Here is a 13362-nt window from a genome sequence, read left to right on the forward strand (position 1 = left end):
CTGTTTGCAATTTTCAATGGAACAATGTCATCCCAACCAATATGTAAGTTGATCACTTCCCGAAATATGAATCTGCCTTGCAAAATCACAGGTGCTATATATCCAAGTGGATCATACAAGTTGTTCAAACATGAAAGAATATCTCTCTTTGTAGGTGAAAAGTCCTTGGTACGAATTGAAATGTAAACGTATCCGACTTTAAATTCCACGCGAGTCCCAGACTTCGCTGTAAAAGGTATTTGATGAAAGTCTAAATTCACATCCCCTTAGTCTTTCGCCCTATCTTCTGGAGGAAGTTTATCCATGACTTGTGGACTGTTCGACGCAAATTTATGAAAGTTCAAGTTCCCTTCCTCTTTAAGTATAGTTTGTGTACTCTGTAAGATTTCAAATGCTTCATCTTCTTCTGTATAAGATACGAGACCATCATCGACATAGAAATTTCGGTTCACAAATTCATATACTCTTGGGTCACAGTCTCTTCTCTCTTGAATACATCGTCTTAAACAATAAGTTGCTACTGCCGGAGATAGTGAATTACCAAAGAGATGAACACACATCCGGTATTCCGTTAGTGGTAGAGTGGGATCATTGTCTTGAAACCAAATAAAGCGAACAAAGTTCCTGTGATCTTCTCGAATTTTGAATGAATGGAACATTTGTTCAATGTCACTTGTCACTCCTATTTTCTCCTTTCTGAATCTTAACAGTACTCCATGAAGACTGTAAGTTAAATCTGGATCACATAACAAGATGGAGTTGAGAGATTGTCCGTGGAATGTTGCGGAAGAATCAAAAACCATGCGTTTTTGCTTCGGTTTTTTGGGGTTGTAGACTCCAAATATAGGAAGATACCAACACTCTTCTTCATTTTTAAGTACTGGTGCTATTTCTGCGTGTCCTTTGGAAAATACTTTCTCCATAAAAGAAATTGAATGTTCCATTTTCAAAGGGTTCTTCTTACAAGATGCTAAGAATGATAAAGTTCTCTTCATAACTAGTTCATGGTTGTTGGGAAGTCTTTTTCGATCTGTTTTAAATGGAAGAGGTGCGGTCCGGGACCCATTTTCATCTCGGTAACATTCACTATCCATGATCTTCAGGAATTCTCTGTCATTCACTGATAGGCCAGGTTGATCATCATCGGGTGTTCTCACAAAGATATCAGTAGTTATGATCTCCTCGTTTAATGTATCATACAAATTATTTCTAACTTCTGACACTTTCATGTAGGCTGGACAAGGTAGAAAGGTTGAACTTCTTCCTGGTAAGATATATGTTTTGTTAGTCACAACATGAGGTATATGTGTGTTGTCAAGCTCTGCTCTGATCATCTATGATCGCGTACATAGATTTTTTGTCGGATGGATTATCTGTTGGATAAACATTAACAAGAATAATTTTCGAGCATGATTTGCCTTCAAAGTTCATTCCACATATCACAATACACTTGTTCTGCACATCAACTTTCTTTTGGTAAGTTGTCTCCTTGTACTGGGCTTCACGACTGAGTCGGTCATCTTGAAGTGCGCTGTGATGATTTTCACTATCACAGTACTCACATTTCACGACTGTTCTGCAATCTCGAGCTAGGTGATTCCAATCCAAACATCAGAAACACCCGAATTTTTATGTATTGTTTTTCTTTCTGATAATGGTTTATGGCGAAATGTTTTACAGTCCTGAAGACTATGGTTAGCATTATGAATAGGACACCACTTTTGCCCTCTGTAGTCTAAATTTCTGTTGGGTTCCACTTCAGTTTTGCATGATAGAACTGTAGTATTTTTTGTTTTTCTGTTCTGGTTAGGTGTAGGAGCACTCAAGGATGCTTCGTACTGAAATCCCGGATCATTAGGGATCTTGCTCATTTCTTGTAAAAATTCAACAAAATATGAAAATGGTGGGTATGGAACACTCTATTTGGTTTTATAGTTTGAGGCACGCATTGTCCACTTTTCTTGAATGTTGAACGGTAGTTTATTTACAATTGGGTTGATTCCAGATGATGAATCAAAGTAAGACAACAATGCTGAATAGTTTGGATCTTCTTTAATGGCCTCAATTTCTGCTAAAATGTCCACTAACTCGTGTAGTCGTTTACTGTCTCGATTGGTAATTCTGGGAAAGTCTCTGAGTTTTGTTTTCAATGCATATTCAACTAACTGCGGGCTTCCATAACGTTCTTGAAGTCTTGACCAAATTCTTTCAAGTCCTCTCTTTGGATATGTTGTATTTGCTGTTCTGATACTAGCTGCAAATTTGGAGGATTCAGGACCCAGGAATTTCACCAATAAATCCATCTCTTCAAATGGGGTAACTTGTAATTCTTCAGTAATACTCTTGAAGCTAGTTTTCCATGTAGTGAATGTTTCTGATTTATCGTTGAAATGTGAGAATCTTGAGAACAAAAAATCTTTCTTGAGTAAAAATCTTGTAAGATCACTCACAACAGTTGGACTTTCAGGAGTTTTTACATTTTGACTTGATAATTCTCTCAATATAGATTTTTGCATGGTTGGAGTCTCTTTGTTGTTTGACTTTTCATGGTTAGTTTTTGAAAAAACACTTTCTGAATCACAGGTTGAAAAGGGATCCATGTCAAATTTGTCATCACTGTGATCATTGATATAACGAGCAGTGTACTGATTACGGTTAACTGGGGTATCAATGTGTTTTGTTATGATGGATCTCTGTTTACTATCCGTATCAAAATTCTGTAATACTCGTACTTCTGCCTCCGCCACAGCCGCTTTACGCTCCTCTTCTAAAAATTGATGAGTGGCCTCTAGTTCTGCTTTTTTCCTTGACGTTTAGCTTCCATTTCTCTGAGGGATGCTTTCTGTTTTAAAAGGGATAGTTCTTTTTCACGGAACTGAACATTTGCACGTTGTGTTTCTGCTTCCATGCGCTTCTTGAATAACATTGAACTAACACTAGATGACATAGTTCCTTGTGAACTCTTTGAGACACTTTCAGTGATTTCCATGCGAGAATCCCGGATTCTTTTTCTTAAATTCTGAATAATATCTTTTCCTTTGTCAAAGATAGCCTTCTGGGAGTCCACCTCCTTTTGACTTTCAGATGTATTGGTTCGAATAAGATATTCGAGAAACATTTTATTTTCATTTTCATATCTTTTTCCCATGTCATCAAGATTGGAAGCCAGAGCACGTAGTGCTTTGATATCGTAACCAATGTTTTCAATTTCACTTGGAATATCTCATTCCATATTTTGTCAATTTTTGCAGAATATTTCTGTACTTCATTTTCGATAAGTTCTTTACCTTTGTTAGTAAGAGTTCTTACACGTTTTTCGTCTTCCGTACGTTCAGGTTCAGTTTGTTCAGCTGTCTGATTTTGGTCCTTTTCTTCGTGATCTCCGTCGACAACGGTTTCTTGTGGGTTCGATTTATCTGCTGACGCCATGTTGAAATATGGGAATGGATTATTACTGTAACGCTTCAACCATCGTTTTTTATAGTTTTATTTAGATGATAGACAGTGGTAATAACTTCAACAAAACAAAGACGAACATAAGCACATATGACATGACGACATCAAATGTTTTCTTTTAAATATTATAAAAATAGTCAATATTTATATGCTTAGAATAATCAGAATGTACAATTATGAATTTTCATTATTATTAAACTTATTAAAGTTAATTAACTTACTCCATTGTGGTCTAAACTATGAAAAAGATTGACAGTCACTGATGTTTCTACTGTGTTTCCTCACGAACCGCACGAGACACACTGAGTTCCACAAATCACAACACACGGATATAAACGGAACATACACAAATTTCACAACACAGACAAAAACGGATAAACACACAAAATAAGCCGTGTAACGGCACAATCCTTAATAAAACTGGGAACTTTATTACAGTAGGGTTTTAGTAAAATATCAATCAAATGACTTAATCTTTGGGTGGATGAATTAGGTCCTCCTACAATAGGTCTAAAAGAGAGGACTTCTGGATTTAGGCAGCAAATATATTCTCCAGTCTGGGTTTCTACAGCATTTTTTATTTGTAATGATTTATGCACTTTTGGTAATCCGTAGAATTGACTTTCTCGGGCATCAAAGTTAATAAGATAGTCTCATTATTTTGTAGTGATATTTGATAAATTTTCATTCACAAATTGTTTAATTTTTGACAATTTTTTCTCCTGGTTTTCTTCAACGTGTTTATAATATTCTGGGTCATTAAGCATATCTAATATTTTAACTTCATAATATGCCCTATTCATTACAACAACTCCGCCTCCTTTGTCGGCCGCTTTGATAACAAAGCTGTCATCATCACATAAATCTTGTAAGGTTTGTTCCTCTTTTTTCGATATATTTGACTTTGTTTGTCTTGGAACGTTAGAAAGTTGGAAATTATCAAGAGTATTACACACTGTATCTAAAGTTTGATTTCTACACCGTTTTGTATTAAAATTTGACTTTGTTCTTGTTCCTCATCTAGATTTTGTGTAGAATCGTCATCATCCTCGTAAAAATATGCCTTTAGTCGAAGTTTTCTTGTAAATTCCTTAATATCCGTTTTAAGTTGTTCGTTATTCATACGGGGAGTTGGTGTATATTTCAAACCTTTTTATATTAATTTTATTTCAGTTTCATTTAATACTCTGTTCGAGAGGTTGAACACTTTAGGATTATGTTGCATTGGTTTCTGTGTGAAATTAGCTTCACGAACATTTAATACATCTGTGTCCATTGTTGGCGTTTCCTCGGCATGTATCTTTGCCCTCGATTGGGCTTGCCTCCTCCTAAAAAATGATGTTGTACTGAATGTTGAGGAATTTCCATGTTTTTTACTATTGTTGGATACAGGAGAAGTGGTTTCCGTTTGTTCAGCATTCCCAGAATCCATATCCGCTACAGAGGCATAGCTTGCATTTAGGTTTTGCTTTGTTGTTTGTTTATGTGAGTTTGAAGTCGGTTTTGGTTTCTTAGAAGTCGGCTGTATATGTGTTTGTTTAACATTATCTTTGCCGTAATTTTTCGCATAATCAAGTAACCAGGCTTCGGTGTACCGCCATTTGTTGAATAATCGGTCCTCCTTCTTTTGACAGTCAGATTTCCACATTTTCTGCAATTTTTCTACGATAAATCCACTGGCAATTTGATGTAATATTTGATCAATTTCTTCATCAATCTTTAAAACGTTCAATTGATTGTTTTCTGCTCTCATTTGCAGGAATAATATCTCTCCGTTTATCCGATTTATAGCCATTTCTACCCGAATTTCAGTATGGTTTTACGGTTCTCCACGAATTTCTTTGATTCTGAATTTTCGAGGGATGATGGGATTGCCCTGACTTATCCATTTTACAAAGTAATTTGCATGATTAGCATTGTTAATTTGCTTGTATTATGTTTATTTTCTGTAGCGAAGAAGTCTACTCCATTCGGCTTTAATTCTTTGTTTAATCCGATATGCTTCTTTTTGTAACATAAGCTCATTTGTTTCTCTTTGAATCATTAATGTTGGTGATTGGTATGAGCTTACTTCCAAATCAGTTGTTTTCAGGTACGTCTCCTCCGTATCTTCTGTATTCTCTATATTGTTGATGATAACATTGTTGGAAGATTTTCCCAAACTATTTTACTGCTTTACTGCATCAATCAGTTCTCTTAAAAGATCGTTCGTTATGTCCGTTTTCATCAAAAGTTCCGCTATGATATCCTTATCCATTTCTTTCTCTTTATTCGCTGTTCTCCGTGTCTCCATCTCGATCACTGGTAGTAACACATTGAAACACAATAATATCCAGTGGTCGAGTTTTAACTTTTCACTTTCACCATATTTTATCCTATTAAATCAATTATGTTATGATTTTCCTTAAATTCTTTCCTTCAAAGAAGTCTACATTACATAGAGATATGAATAAATGTTATAAAAACTTATCTTACTTAAAGACAAACAAAAAGTTCCCTGCACTACAACAAGAAATAAAAAATGGCGACCGAAAACCAACACGATTGCCTTGATATATAAAGATAGACGAGAACGAGTACATATGAAATTCAATTCTATTTATAGACAACGTTTTAAAGTTATATTTAGAAACTTGATCAAGATTCCTTGATCAAGCAGACAGGTCATCTACTAACCCTAACCCTAACCGAACCCTAACCCAAACCCCTAACCCCTAACCTTAACCCTATATGCTTTTGTTTAAAAATTCCACCCCAATGAAGGTACCCATTATTTTCTGTTTCTCATTAAATTATCAGTATGGTTAATCACAAAGAAAACATTCTAAATCTTTTGGAATTTATATTGGCACCCTTTTTTGGTGCCTAATATATATATATATATATATATATATATATATATATATATATATATATATATATATATATATATATATATATATATATATATAGTGATTGTTGTTTTGTTGTTTAGGTTAAATTTCTTAACCAGCCATTTTACCTTATATTTTAACTTAAGCGTGAAACCTAAAACCATAAACTTCTTTTTGAACCCTGTATGGGGGTTAGGTTTTATATAAATATATTGAAACACAATAAAATCCACAGTGGTCGGCGAGTTATAGATAAAAAGTAAAATAAGAAAACACGAAAAACGTTCAATATAGCTTGAGCGCTTTCATTTTAAAATCTTCTGAAGCTATATAATGGTAACATAGTAACGTGACGTCAAAAAACTTGAACGTTAAACGGCAATGTCTTTTATGACGTCATAGCTAGATTTAGCGGAAAAAAGTATAATTTACAACATAGTAGATAATATAATTCAATACATTATTATTACAGACAGTTCAATTTGGGTTTAAAAATACGGATGAAATGTTTTTCTTTTTCTCTTCTTTGAACATTACTGTCACTCAACAGTTTGTAAAATGGAAATATGTTAAACTGTTTATTGCCGCAAGTATCCAAATGCTCACTTTACGGTATCTGTCGATATCCCGGGGTGTTTATGTGTTGTTTATGCACACGCACACGGGCCCGAAGTGGATTGCTCAATTCCCCAATATAGTACTCGTTGCAGCCTGGACATGTTATAACATATAAAATATTCTTAGTGTTACATGACATGTCCGTCTTTACGATGAATTCTTTTCCGCCGAAGTCGTACTTAGATCCCTGTAATATGGTCACAGGTCCCGCAGTCAAGGTATATTGTGTAGGGGTTACAAGTGTTAAGGTATATGGTGTACGGTGTGACGGCTAGAAGGGTTAAGGTATAGGGTATAGGGTGTATGGGTTGCAAGGGTTGCAAGGGTTAAGGTATATGTTGAAGGGGCTATAAGAGTTAAGGATTCGGGTGTAGAGGTTACAAAGGTTAAGGTATACGGTGTATGGTCTAGGGGTTAGAAGGGTTAAGGTATAGGTGGAAGTGAAAGGTTAAGGCTCAAAAGTCCGAGTATCCTCTGCTGTCGATAAATAGTTGCCATGTGTTTTTTGTACAAAAGTACTTTTCGGTATTCAATTACAAATCGTTAATTAACACCAAAATAACGTGTGCAAAATATTCTGTGTTTACCCATAAGAACAAAGGAGGCTTAATGTATATTTTCAATATTTTTGAAATATTTATTCTTATTGTAACGGCATATGCTGACTAAAGTGTTAAAATTAAATCCTTACACTAATCTCTTCACCAGCCATTTGAATTTACACAAAATGCCCCAACACCAAATGTTCCATACCGTATAATGTACACCCATTTGCTAAAACATAAACAATTAATCGAGAATTTATCGGTATTCTTAACCGCTTTCTAACCTTAACATTTTCCAAACGACCTCATTTCTACCTTATTAACTCTTAAATAACACCAAAACCTACAAAACATTAACATTGGATGGAAGATTGACCCTTTATATAGCAATAAAGACAACATGAACAAATGATAATTTGTACACACATTTCAAGTTATTTCACATTTTGTTATTTTTTACAATTTAGATGATTTGAAATTAAATCACTCTTTTGTAAAACATATTTACCATTTACACATTGTACTAGGTTTATTCCTTGCACACAAGTCCTTTGTTAAAATTAAAAATTTTTCTTTAGATTACACTTTAAGTCAAGAAACGCACTGAACAAAGGAAACATTTGTTATATGCATCCAAATACAGACAACAAGTTTCAAATCGTTGATTGTATGAGTTTTTAAATACATTACAAAATTCTCAGGACATATACTGTAATTAAACAACTTTTCCTTATGAACAATACAGTATAATGTCTCTTTCGAAAAGAATATCCAAAATGACGTTCAAAAGGGACAAATATCAAAACGAGACTACAAAGGACAAAATGAGAATAATATCATACTCATTTCTATTTTTAAGCAACATGATAAACTAGCTATGATCAAGCAGCAGGGTCAACCTATAACCCTTAACCTTAACCTCACCCTATAACCCTAACCGTAAGGGTTGGGTTAGGTAAGGGTTAGGTTTGTTTTGGGTTAGGGTTTGGGTTAGTACCTCAGATTAGACATTAAACATTGTTAATTTCTCAAGTCACATTTGTTTTGTGGGTCCTTTTACGAGGTTATAAACAATGTACGTGACTCATTAGGCTTTGGCTAATTTTCTAATGATTGGATTAACTCCGGTCTAACCCTAATGATAAATACATCTGAAAAAAATTGGGAAAAAAGCTTTGTTTCCTGGGATGTTTGAAATGTCACTTTTTTAACTAGTGTTTCGAAAAAGTAGGCATATCTTGCATAACTTACTAAATATCGTAGTAGAGCACTTAAACTTCATGGAAGGATTAAAAATGGGGTGAAAAATTACAATGTTTACAATTTTCACAATTTTTCACAATAACTTAGGAAATAAAACTTTTCAGCGGATAGATATTTAGGTATATCTTGCCTTTAAGAATTATTGTAAAAAATTTTACATTAATTTCAAAAGTACGATGGCTTTCGTAGCCATAGGTACGAAAGCCCTGAAGAAACATGTCGATTTTTTTAAATAAAGCAAACAGTAATTCGAGATCTCGAATTACACATCTCGTTATCACGAATTACTAACTCGTTCTCTCGGATTGAGAATCCGTTATCACGAATTACTAACTCGTTCCCATATATTATTAATTCGTCCCCTCGATTTAAACAGTTTTCTCGGATTGTAATTTGTTTTCTCGGTTTGAAAAATCTTATCAATCAGATTTTAATTCGTTATTACGTTTTGATGAATCCATTAATCCCTCATATCCCTCATATTAATCAGTAGCAAGAACAGGCACTAGAATGAAACATAAAAAGTAAATGTAATTAAAGCGATTAGAGAGTAATTTTGACTAAAGATATATATATTTATTCTGTACCGTTAAGTGCAAAAATGATAAGTTGGATGTCTTTGCAACTTTGAATTGTCTTAATAAATCCCGGGCTAGTTATCTTTATTAGTTTAATTTATAACTAGATTTTGACCCGTGCGTGCACGGGTTGACATTGCATATGATATCAGACATTTAAGAAATAGACACATCGACACACCGTATTGCTGACATTTACCAGGCTTGGGGTAATGCTTAATGTTATGGTAATGCATTGCAATGCATTACATGTTTTCAAAGTAATGGTAGTAATGTGTAATGCCACAAAATACGCATTGCAAGTAATGGTAATGTAATTCATTACTTTCCAAAATCTAGTGTAATGCAGGCATTACATGGCGTTACTTTGCATCATTATGCTTATTTAAGCATGCTCATTTTAAAAAATGTGATGAATAAATGAATAGTTGAAATAGAATTTGATTAAATTTAGTTTTAAAGAAGAAAGAAATAATTATTGAGATAAAAATGTTTTAATTGTATTATTAAAAAGATTTCTAAAGATTCATTTTTGAATTGTTAATATTACTAAATATAACAGCACAATTTCATAACATTTTCAAGAGTGTTGTTATTAAGAGTTTTAATCGTTTAAACAATTTACTCTAATTAGTCTGCACTTCAATAAGAAATGTGTCAACAACACACTATGCCCCCCAGGATAATCTAAGTATCAAAACAATCTATTGTTATAAAAAGTGCTTAACACCCCAATCCCCTTCCCTTCACTATGTCCCAATAGAATAGGAGAGAGACATGCACCTTTAAAAGCAAAATGAATGCACTGTCCATCCATGATGAAAACCAATATCACTTCCAGTATTATAACCCATTTGAAAATATTTTTACTTACTTATTCTCTCTCTCTCTCTCTCTCTCTCTCTCTCTCTCTCTGCCTCTCTCTCTCTCTCTCTTATATTAAGTACATTGTACATTAGTTTGGACTGATAGAAAATACAAGATTCATGTATTTTTTCTATTATTGCATTTAATATATCCTAAGATAAAGATCGTCAAACAGTACTTTTCAGTCCAAGCTTCGACTGCTTCTGTAAAACATTTATTTAGTATAGCTGGGAAGATTTTCAAACTAACAGGATGCAGTTAAAAGATGAACACTTTAAAACTTCGATCATAAAATGCAACAGCAATCTTTTGTCTTAAAGTGTCCTCAGAAGAAAGAAATATGATTAAAATACCGTATCTTAAGACATATAACTGGGAAAAACCATCTGTTTATGATTTTATACAATTAGGTGTCCAAAATTATAAAGATTTGTGTAATCTGGGGAAATATCTCTATTTAGCTTTTGATAACCGCAATATTATTCCATAAATTGCTTTTTGTTATGCATGTAATTCTGTGTCTCTATTTCGTATCCTACATTGTATTATGCCAAATGTCTATAAACATCATTTTACTTATGTAATATGTTGTTCATAATGCCACAAGATGATTATATATTGAGCAAATAAAGAATGACTCTTGTATAGTCATTGAATTTGAACCTGATACTGAACATGAACCTGTAGATATGTTAAAGAGTGTTTTATATTTGAAACATTTGCTTTATTAGCTTTACTTTTTAAAACAAAATAATGGTAATGGTAATGCATTACTTTACTCATGTAATGGTAATGTAATGCATTACTTCAAGAAAATCAAGTAATGGTAATTGTAATTTAATGCCCAAATTCATGAAGTAATGGTAATGTAATGCATTACTTTACAATGTAATTCGCCCCAAGCCTGACATTTACATAACCAAGCTTTAAACCTACAATAATGCTATTAATTTCACTGCACTATGCTTAGTTAAAATTTCACTGTGTCTCAGGAAGGCATTCACCACAATTAAAATGCCTCCCATATGCCCATTGTAATATTCATGTTTCTTAAGAACATGTTGAAGAACAACCAAGTCCGTGCTGCACGTTTTACTAACTAGTTTATTCCCGGAAGTCCCATTTTACAAGTTACAAAAATGTAAATAAATGAAAACCTGATAAAAACGGAATTTACAAATAACATTACACCCATAATGTAGCAAAACATTGGAGGATCGCTCCAAAACGATTTTGGAGAAAAGTAATGAAGCTGTACTGATAATAACACACAAATTATTCATAACAAACCATTTTGAGGCTATAAATACCTTTCATTTAAAAATTTAATTCATATTGATAAGAAATTAAACACTTTTTCACCAACGTTTTTAACGCTTTTTGTAATATCGTTTCTGAGTTTATCCATGAAAATGAGATATTCTGAAAACATAAACTAAAGAGCCTCTCATGATTTAGCGTGAATGTAATGCGCATGCCCAAGATTGTAAAATCCCAAAAATCCAGATGATTCCCAGACTTTTTAAAGGAATTTTCGTTGATTGTTAATTCGCGAAGCTTGATTGAGAAAAAATAAAAACAAATTCGTAACCGTCGAGTACCAATGATGTTTAAGGTATATATATATATATATATATATATATATATATATATATATATATATATATATATATATATATATATATATATATATATATAGAAAATTTGAAAAACGAAAGACAACACAGAGTAAAACGTTAGCGCTTTCATTCAATCTTCAGACGTTTTTAAAATTTTAAAAACGTCTGAAGATTGAATGAAAGCGCTAACGTTTTACTCTGTGTTGTCTTTCGTTTTTCAAATTTTCTATATATAAAACCGGACACTGCGATATTTTTTGGATTTAACTATATATATATATATATATATATATATATATATATATATATATATATATATATATATATATATATATATATATATATATATATATATATATATCCGTGTCCCAAACCTTTTCCTGTCACCTTGGGCAAAATATTCTGGTATTTCAACCACAAAGCCATGTAATATAACCCTATATGTGCAATAAAAAAAAAGGAAAACGCGATTTATATATCTTATAGTCATGAATGTGATAAGAATGTTATGAATATTTGGTTTATACTAAAAAGAAATTAATTGAATATTTGAGAGGACAATAAAAGTAATGTTACAGGAAAACAACAGGCACGTAGCTTCAAAGAAGGGAGAGGGGGTGGCAGGGAGACAGGGAGAGGCCTGTCTCCCCACCCCTACCCCACCCCACTTTTGCTCACAGCAAATATTTTCTTAAATTTACATATAAAGACGTGAATTAATATGGAGTTGCTCCCAACATTTTTAAATCATGTACAAAATTGAAGTGAAAGAGAGGAAATAAACAGTGAAATTGAAGTATAAGGTACCCTTAGCCTTACTATAGCTACCCCCACGGTTTACTATTTTTGCATTTTTGAGAAGTATTTTTTTTTGCATGTAAAGAATTTTTGAGTGAGTCTCTCCTCACCCTTTCCACTTTTCTACTATGCTACCTTTTTGAACAACATATCATGGTTTCATTACAAACACTAGTAAGAGGAATTGGGTATATATATAAACCAATATTATTTCATGCACTGTGCCATTAACCGGGTTCTATAAACACCTAAGCTTAGTTTCAATTTAAAAAATCCAATGTAAGGAGGGGAGAGAGGGATAATTTATTTTGTTTTTCTTTTCTTGTCAAGGGTTTTGGGGGTAAGTGGGTCAGAACACCGACTACTTGTAGATCTATCTAAGACCCCTCACTAAGGTATCTGTGCCCATCACCAGGGTCTGTATACACATAACTAGAGTCAGTATACCTATCACCAGGGTCAGAGTACATATCGACAAGGTCTGTTTGCCCATCACTACGGTGTGTATACCCATAGCCAGAATTCCACCTAACCATCATCAGGGTCTCAATAGCTTTTACCAGGGTCAGTGTACGTATCATCAGGGTCTATATAGAAGTACCCATCACCAGAATCGGTATACCCATCACCAAATGAGTTTACCTCTATAACCAAGGTCAGTGTACGTATCACAAGGGTCTTTACATGTATACGCATAACCAGAGTCAGTATACCCTTCACCAGGGTCGCAATATTTATCACAAGA

General features: G+C 33.4%; 1 protein-coding gene across 1 annotated transcript; it reads right to left on the reverse strand.

The window, feature by feature from the left end:
* Nucleotides 1–266: 266 nt before the first annotated feature.
* LOC128168915 (uncharacterized) lies at nucleotides 267–3429 on the reverse strand. Its single transcript, XM_052835081.1, has 3 exons — nucleotides 3288–3429; nucleotides 1419–1589; nucleotides 267–1264 (listed from the first exon to the last, which is right to left on the reverse strand). Exons 1-3 carry the CDS (start codon nucleotides 3427–3429, stop codon nucleotides 267–269), a joined length of 1311 nt encoding a protein of 436 aa, XP_052691041.1.
* Nucleotides 3430–13362: the final 9933 nt, after the last annotated feature.

Source organism: Crassostrea angulata, unplaced genomic scaffold (assembly GCF_025612915.1).
Source record: "Crassostrea angulata isolate pt1a10 unplaced genomic scaffold, ASM2561291v2 HiC_scaffold_69, whole genome shotgun sequence".
Classification (NCBI taxonomy): Eukaryota; Metazoa; Mollusca; class Bivalvia; order Ostreida; family Ostreidae; genus Magallana; species Magallana angulata.